The following is a 7,785-nucleotide window of genomic DNA, read 5'->3' as shown; positions in this document are numbered from 1 at the left end:
GCGGGGCCGCCTGTCCCCGGTGCAGCGGCCGCCGGCGGGGCAGAGCCGGGCCGAGAACAAGTGAGGGGTGTTTTTTTGCCCCCCTGGGCATTTCGGATTCCCCCCCGGACCCCGAGCGGTCGGAGGAAGCCGTCCCGGTCCCGGGGAGGGCGGGCAGCCCCCGGCCCCGGCCCCCTCCGCCGCGTCCCGTCGGGTCGGGCTCGTCCTTCCCGGTGCCCGTCCCACCGGCCCGAGCTGTGGTGCTTGGTTGTTTGGGGTTTGGTTTGTTGTTGGGGTTTTTTTTTCTCTCTCTTTTCTTTGTAAATGGGATAAATTAAACCTCGGGAAGGGGATCGGGAGCTGCAAAAGGCACCGGCCGCCGCCGCCGGCCCCGCCGAGCAGTGGCTTTTCTAAGGCCTGTTTTTTCCTATTTTTTTTTGTTGTTGTTGTTCAATTAGCCCTAGTGATTTATTCAATGCATGCATGAGGGGACATTAATATGCGGTGGCAGTTCCCACAAACAATATTCCTCTCAGGCTTTCCGCAGCCATAGCCTTTGCTGGCGCGGGGGGAGGCTCTCCAAGGCAAAGCCGGGCGCTCTCATCCTTTTTTCCTCCGCAAACTCCTGTCCCCCTTTCGCAGGGCAGCGGGGTTGTCCTGGGAGCTTGTTCTCCGGGCCTGACTCATGTCGCCGGGGGGCTGGGACGGGCCCCGACCCCTTCCAAGCTCCCCCAGCCCAGCGGCTGGCCCAGCTGGCTCTCACAAGGCAGGGATGCGGCTGGGATTTAAGAGGAGAGATTCTCTTTTTTTTCTTTTTTTTTTTTTTAAAGTTACTGTATTTGCTTTTAATTCTTTTTCCCACACTCTGTCCTTAACCCTCACGCCATCCCTGCGAAGACAGCTCGCTGCTGCTGGGAAGAGGAGCAGGGTGGAGAGAAGCTATTTTTTTTATTATTTTATTTTATTTTTTTAAGAGGGATTTAAAGTTCCACACGGTTTCCACACTTCGGGAGCAGCAGCAGGCAGAAGCGCTGCCACCCGGCTCTGGGGGTGGGGGGGGGTCCCTTTCCCGCACCCAGGAGAGGAGCGGGGGGGGTGATTTCTGACCTCCTCTGGCTGCAATTTGGGGAGCTGCGGGATGATCTGCCTTGAAAGCAGCTGATGGATGGAGAGGCTGCGAGGTGCTGAGCCCTGGGGGGTGGGGGGGGTGGCGGGGGAAGAGCTGTCCCCTTCCCCACAAGCATCTAAAGAGTCTTCTAAACTGCTGGTTGCTAATAAATAAATAAATAAAGGGGGAAAGAAAAAAAGCCGGAATAAATATAATGTGCAGATGGAGAAGAGGAAAGTGAATGGCCAGCCCGGATCCCAAAGGAGCCGGGGGAAAGGACGAGGGTTGTCCAAGTCCTCTCCTTTTCTAAAGGAAAAATAATAAAAAATAAAAGAAAAAGAAAAGATATTTTAAAAGTGCCTGCACTTGGCCTTTCCCCTCTCTCTCAGCCCGGGGGTGGCTCAGCCGGAGGGTCCCGCTCCCCGCCGGGCTGCCCCGCCAACAGCCGGGCCCGGTGCGGGGCTCTCCCGCCGCTCCGCTTCTCCCGGCGGGATTTGGGAGGTGGGGAGGGGATGCTGCCCGCCCCCTGCCAAGGGCGAGATGGGGGCAAAGCGGAGGAGGGTGCAAGGCTGAGAGGTCCTACCCTGCGTGCCCGAGTGGGCAGAGCTTTTTTTTTTCTTTTTTTTTTTTAAAGTTACTGTATTTGCTTTTAATTCTTTTTCCCACACTCTGTCCTTAACCCTCACGCCATCCCTACGAAGACAGCTCGCTGCTGCTAGGAAGAGGCGCAGGGTGGAGAGAAGCTATTATTTTTGTTGTTGTGCAGTGCCTTGGATTTTTTTTTAATTTTATTTTAATTTTTTTTTAAGAGGGATTTAAAGTTCCACACGGTTTCCACACTTCGGGAGCAGCAGCAGGCAGAAGCGCTGCCACCCGGCTCTGGGGGTGGGGGGGGGTCCCTTTCCCGCACCCAGGAGAGGAGCGGGGGGGGTGATTTCTGACCTCCTCTGGCTGCAATTTGGGGAGCTGCGGGATGATCTGCCTTGAAAGCAGCTGATGGATGGAGAGGCTGCGAGGTGCTGAGCCCTGGGGGGTGGGGGGGGTGGCGGGGGAAGAGCTGTCCCCTTCCCCACAAGCATCTAAAGAGTCTTCTAAACTGCTGGTTGCTAATAAATAAATAAATAAATAAATAAATAAATAAATAAAGGGGGAAAGAAAAAAAGCCGGAATAAATATAATGTGCAGATGGAGAAGAGGAAAGTGAATGGCCAGCCCGGATCCCAAAGGAGCCGGGGGAAAGGACGAGGGTTGTCCAAGTCCTCTCCTTTTCTAAAGGAAAAATAATAAAAAATAAAAGAAAAAGAAAAGATATTTTAAAAGTGCCTGCACTTGGCCTTTCCCCTCTCTCTCAGCCCGGGGGTGGCTCAGCCGGAGGGTCCCGCTCCCCGCCGGGCTGCCCCGCCAACAGCCGGGCCCGGTGCGGGGCTCTCCCGCCGCTCCGCTTCTCCCGGCGGGATTTGGGAGGTGGGGAGGGGATGCTGCCCGCCCCCTGCCAAGGGCGAGATGGGGGCAAAGCGGAGGAGGGTGCAAGGCTGAGAGGTCCTACCCTGCGTGCCCGAGTGGGCAGAGCAGCCTGGCAGCCCCCCGTGGGACTCCCCCACAGGAGAGGAGCTCGGGCTGAGAGGGGGGGGTGAGGGGAGAGAAGGGGCCAAAAGTTTTCCTTTCTCTTTTTTTTTTTTTTTTTTTTTTTTTTCGGAACACGAGACGTCAGAGAAGCAGGTCCCTCCAAGAAATGCCATTTCAATGATTTTAATAAGCAAAATAGGAAACAATTTTAATAACCAAAAAACAGAAACCAGTCTGAATAAAACTACAATAGACCAGGTTTTTTAATATTTTTCATATCATAAGCAGGATTTGAAATTGATCCCTTCAGAACTTTACATGAAATAAAAACAATTTTTTTTCCGCTGCTGCAATGTTTTGATTTCAACACAGTTGAATCAGTAAAAACCAAAGATCGTTTTCTGATGCATGACTAATATCCACAATATTTAAAACTGCAAGCACCATGCTGTTCATTACAATCTTGTTATTACTGTTAATTTATAAACTAATACAAACTTAAAATGCATCCGGCCAGCAGTGCCAGCTATCCTAAAAGGAAACTAAAAAATAAGTTTTCATTTTGGTATTTTTGTCAGTGCAACGTAAATCCTTTTACTGACCTGCAGGAGGAAAAAAAAAAAAAAAAAAAAGTAATAAAAACACCCATAAGACTCCAAACTACTACTACTACACAACTGCAAATAAATTTTGGCTAAAACTTTCACTCGCTGCATAGGGAAGCAGAGAAGCAGATTACAAATCATTGCAAAAGAATACACTTAAAAGTTGCTGTATGTCTTCTTAAAAAAAAAAAAAAAAAAAAAAGTGAGTTTTCTATGTTTTTCCAGCCCTCTCATCCGCTGTTACCCTCCAGAAACCCAACTTGAGTGGCCACACGTAGCCCTGGCTGCTGTTGCCACTTGGCTCGTAAAGAGGAGGGGTTCTCTTTTATTTATTTATGGATTTATTTATTTATTTATTTATTTAGCGAAAAGCAAGGGGCAGTTGTTTCTGAAAAGGAACCGGTATCTCCTCCGTCCTTCCCTTCCTGAGTGTACAATCCGAAGGGAAACTATCTGGCCGAGCCTAATCACCCCGGGCTGGGAATTGGGCTGGGAATTGTCCTGAAGGAAAGAGCTTCGCTGCCACTTTAAAGCATTGGAGGAGGCTCTAGGGACCGGGGGAGAGTTTTTTCCCTGTTAAGTTTAGGTTTGTCAATGCCATTCAGGCGTTTTTGCTTCTGCCCCAACAAACAAAAACCAAAATGAAAACTAAAAAAAAAAAAAAAATACAACTTAAAAGTGCACCAGATATACAAAGTTGGGTTTTTTTCTAATGCAAAATGCCCATAACTTTTTTTTTTTTCCTTAAGTATCTCTTTAATACCAAACAAACCGTATAACCAGCCTGCTGAAATGTTATTGTTTTTGTGTGTGTGTTTTTTTTTTTTCTCCTGTGCGGTTTGAAGTAGCAGATATTTACAAGCTAACAACCATAAAAGAAAATAAGAGCAAAACCAACGAACAAAACTGCACAAGCAGTAAAAAGTTTGATAACTTGTGATGCTTTTCTTATCGATGAAACAAAACAACAACAGAAATCTATGATCGATGATCAACATGCTATAGTTAAACAAGAAAATGGTACAAAATAGAAATTATTACCATACATGTCCAGCATGCAGGATTAATATTTTTAATGCAGATTTTCGTATTTTTCTATATAATCAAGCAGGCAATAAAACTGATGAGTTTTTTTCTTTCTTTCTTTCTTTCATTCTTTCTTTCTTTCCTTTCTTAGATTGAATGTCCCATCTGAGTCCTGTAACTTATTTCTCAAAGCAGGCAATATATGAAGAGTTTGCATATATTGTCCTTTTTTATTTATTTTTCTTTTTTCCAAGCAGGTAAATTGTGCATGAGATGGTGCTGTGTACGTCCTCTCTCTTTCCGAGCAGGCAGTATGTTATAGATGGCTTGTTCATTGTCCTTTTTTTTTAATTATTATTATTATTATTCTCTTAAAGTCCATCTCGTTCTGCAAGCAAGCGAGCTATAAAAACGCTTCACTTGTCCTTTTCTCCTTTGCCTCTGCCTCTCTCCCTCTCTCTAACGCGCAAACGAAAGTCAAAAAAGTTGCACTTTACCTCTTTTTTGTTTTTTTTTTTTAATTATTTTTGTTAAGCACTCACATGAAGAACTCGGGGGAAGACGGGTTGTCACTGGTGGAGCCGGCCTCTCTGAAGCCATTGCTGGCAAGTTTCTCACACTTGAGCTTGTAGGCGTCTCTCTCTCTGGCGAGCCGGGTCACTTCTTGCTTGAGCTGTTCCACCTGCTGAATGAGCTGGGTCTTTTCGTTCTCCAGGTGGTGTTTCTGCTGGACACGTTTATACCTGCAGGACTGGGCATAGCCCCTGTTCTCTTTCTTTCTTTCTTTCATTCTTTCTTTCTTTCCTTTCTTAGATTGAATGTCCCATCTGAGTCCTGTAACTTATTTCTCAAAGCAGGCAATATATGAAGAGTTTGCATATATTGTCCTTTTTTATTTATTTTTCTTTTTTCCAAGCAGGTAAATTGTGCATGAGATGGTGCTGTGTACGTCCTCTCTCTTTCCGAGCAGGCAGCATGTTATAGATGGCTTGTTCATTGTCCTTTTTTTTTAATTATTATTATTATTATTCTCTTAAAGTCCATCTCGTTCTGCAAGCAAGCGAGCTATAAAAACGCTTCACTTGTCCTTTTCTCCTTTGCCTCTGCCTCTCTCCCTCTCTCTAACGCGCAAACGAAAGTCAAAAAAGTTGCACTTTACCTCTCCCGTCCCCACCCCCAGCCTACTTTTCCCACAGCTACTCTAGAAGACTGGATGCTGCAAAAAAAAAAAAAAAAAAAAGAAAAAAAAAGGCTAATTTAAGAGCAAATCCACCCTAAAAAGTAAAAATCAATCTCTCTCTTTGCACAGAGAGATTTTTTGTTTGTTTTTTTTTTTGTTTTTTTTTTTTTAATTATTTTTGTTAAGCACTCACATGAAGAACTCGGGGGAAGACGGGTTGTCACTGGTGGAGCCGGCCTCTCTGAAGCCATTGCTGGCAAGTTTCTCACACTTGAGCTTGTAGGCGTCTCTCTCTCTGGCGAGCCGGGTCACTTCTTGCTTGAGCTGTTCCACCTGCTGAATGAGCTGGGTCTTTTCGTTCTCCAGGTGGTGTTTCTGCTGGACACGTTTATACCTGCAGGACTGGGCATAGCCCCTGTTCTTCAAGGTCCTCCTCTTCTGCTTGAGGCGGATCACCTCGTCTTTGGTGAAGCCTCGGAGGTGCCTGTTGAGCTCCCTCACGGACATGGAGACCAGCTGGTCATCCGAGAACCGGTCCTCCACGCTGCTGGAGGGGGGATGCTGCTGGTGCGAGTTCTGGAGCTGCTGGGAGGAGCTGGAGGAGGTGGAGGGGGTGGGAGAGGCCTGGTGGTGATGATGGTGGTGGTGGTGAGGGTGCCCGCTGCCGGCCAGGTCTTCGTGAGTGACCGCAGGGTACTGGTGGTGGTGTTGGTGATGGTGATGATGGTGGTGGTGGTGGGCCCTGAAGCTCTCGAAGCCTTGCAGCTGCTGGGACACCTGGTGGGACCCAATGAGGGCTTCGACAGCGTCCTCCGGGGTGAGGTTCAGCGCCTCGGGGTTCATCTGCTGGTAGCTGTTGGCCATCCAGTACAGGTCCTCCAAGTGGGTCTTCTGCTCGGTGGGGCTGAAGCTGGGCGAGGAGGGCACGGAGCTGCAGGGGGTGCTGATGGGGGTGGAGGAGACGGAGCCGGCGGGCTGCAGGCGGGTGCAGTGCCTGCCCGAGCGGTCGTTCCTCCCCAGGGGCTCCTTCTTCACGTCGAACTTCATCAGGTCGAAGTCGTTGACGTACTCCATGGCCAGGGGGCTAGTGGGCAGCTCGGCTCCGATGCTGAGCTCTCCGGCCATCGCTGTTTTGCGGGCACCTCTCCCGGCGGAGGGGGGCTGGAGACCTCACTCCAGCGCGGAGCCCGGCAGAGGACCGGCCGCTCTCCCTTATTCCAAAGCAACTTTGCCTTCCCTTCCTCGCTTCCTTTCCTCTGCTCCCCCTCCACCGCCGTCTCCTCCTCCTCCTTCTCCCGGCTTCTCTGGGGCTTCTTCAGTCCGGTGCAACAAAGCCAAGGCACCCGCCTGGATGGTTCTTGGCTTTTTTTTTTTGTAGCAGCGGTGGCAGCGCGGCGAGGGCTGCGGCGGCTCCGGGCACCGAGACACCGGGGAGCACGGAGAAAGGAGCAGGAAGGGCACAAAAAGCAAAACAAAACAAAGATGCTGCCTTCGGGGCTGCGCAGGAAGAAGAAGAAGAAGAAGAAAAACGGTGCGAAACGTCTAGCCCGAGCCCCCGGCTGGGTGGTTTGGTTGTTGGTTTTTTTTTTTCTGGGCTTGTTTTAGGGTTTTTTTTTGTAAGTCCGGAGCCTCCCCCCCGCCGTAGCCGAGCACCGGAGTCTGCCGCAACTTTCCAGTCCGAGCAGGGGAGCGCACCGGCTGTTCGGTGGCCGGGCTTTGCACGGGAGTTTTGGGTTGGTTTGGTTTTTTTTTTTCCGCTGGCTCCGGGCAGCGCAGGGGAAGGGGAGGGAAGAAAAAGGAGGGGGGGGAGGAAGGAGGGGGGAAAGGAGGAGGAAGGGAAAAAAAATAAAATAAAAAAGGAGGAGAGGGGGGACGAGAGGAATAATAAAAAAAATAAATAAAAAATAAAACAACCCAGGTCTCCTCCGCTGTATGAAAATGCACAAGGAGAAAAGAAAAAAGAAAAAGTTATTTTGACTTACAAAAGCGAGGAAAGGTCATTAGGAAGACTTGAGAACCAATAAAGCTCTTTAAATCCTTCCTACTTGTAATGCATAGAGCAAAGCTTACAGGAAAGCTGCAGCTAAGAAAATTACAAATGGTAATGCTATTATTTGGCATATAGTTGCCAAAGGCATTCAATATAAAGATTTTACAGAGGTGTCAACTGATATATAGCAAACACACAAACAGTCTCCAGCATTGTAACATATGCAAGGAGAGCCGAGGCTAAATATTAAGCATATGAATTATATATTCTTGCAATGTGAGGCTGAGAAAATGCTTGCTGTGCACCATAGTTAAAATGAGCAATAAATACC

The 7,785-nt window shown here is 48.6% G+C and overlaps 1 protein-coding gene across 2 annotated transcripts; it reads right to left on the bottom strand.

Annotated features, from left to right (window-relative positions):
- Positions 1-2,820: 2,820 nt before the first annotated feature.
- MAFB (v-maf avian musculoaponeurotic fibrosarcoma oncogene homolog B) lies at positions 2,821-7,276 on the bottom strand. 2 transcript variants are annotated; one of them, XM_014941311.1, is made up of 3 exons: positions 5,880-7,276; positions 4,827-5,048; positions 2,821-3,255 (listed from the first exon to the last, which is right to left on the bottom strand). In XM_014941311.1, exons 1-3 carry the CDS (start codon positions 6,587-6,589, stop codon positions 3,228-3,230), a joined length of 960 nt encoding a protein of 319 aa, XP_014796797.1. In that variant the 5' UTR covers positions 6,590-7,276; the 3' UTR covers positions 2,821-3,227. The 2 variants fall into 2 exon arrangements, with proteins under 2 accessions (XP_014796797.1, XP_014796798.1); XM_014941312.1 differs by lacking the exons at positions 2,821-3,255; positions 4,827-5,048 and having other exon boundaries at positions 5,604-7,276.
- Positions 7,277-7,785: the final 509 nt, after the last annotated feature.

This window comes from Calidris pugnax, unplaced genomic scaffold, assembly GCF_001431845.1.
Source record: "Calidris pugnax isolate Ruff unplaced genomic scaffold, ASM143184v1 scaffold55, whole genome shotgun sequence".
Classification (NCBI taxonomy): Eukaryota; Metazoa; Chordata; class Aves; order Charadriiformes; family Scolopacidae; genus Calidris; species Calidris pugnax.
Note: the sequence above shows the minus strand (reverse complement) of the source record. Positions and strands in the feature narration are given on the sequence as shown.

What these genes read in the sequence shown, in the direction of transcription:
- MAFB (XM_014941311.1), bottom strand. Translation starts at nt 6,589, where the DNA reads ATGGCCGGAGAGCTCAGCATCGGAGCCGAGCTGCCCACTAGCCCCCTG. An exon ending in AGGAGGACCTTGAAGAACAG is followed by an intron (nt 5,049 to 5,879) that starts GGGCTATGCCCA and finishes GAAAGAGAACAG; the next exon opens with GGGCTATGCCCAGTCCTGCA. An exon ending in TCTTCCCCCGAGTTCTTCAT is followed by an intron (nt 3,256 to 4,826) that starts GTGAGTGCTTAA and finishes TTCCTCCTGCAG; the next exon opens with GTCAGTAAAAGGATTTACGT.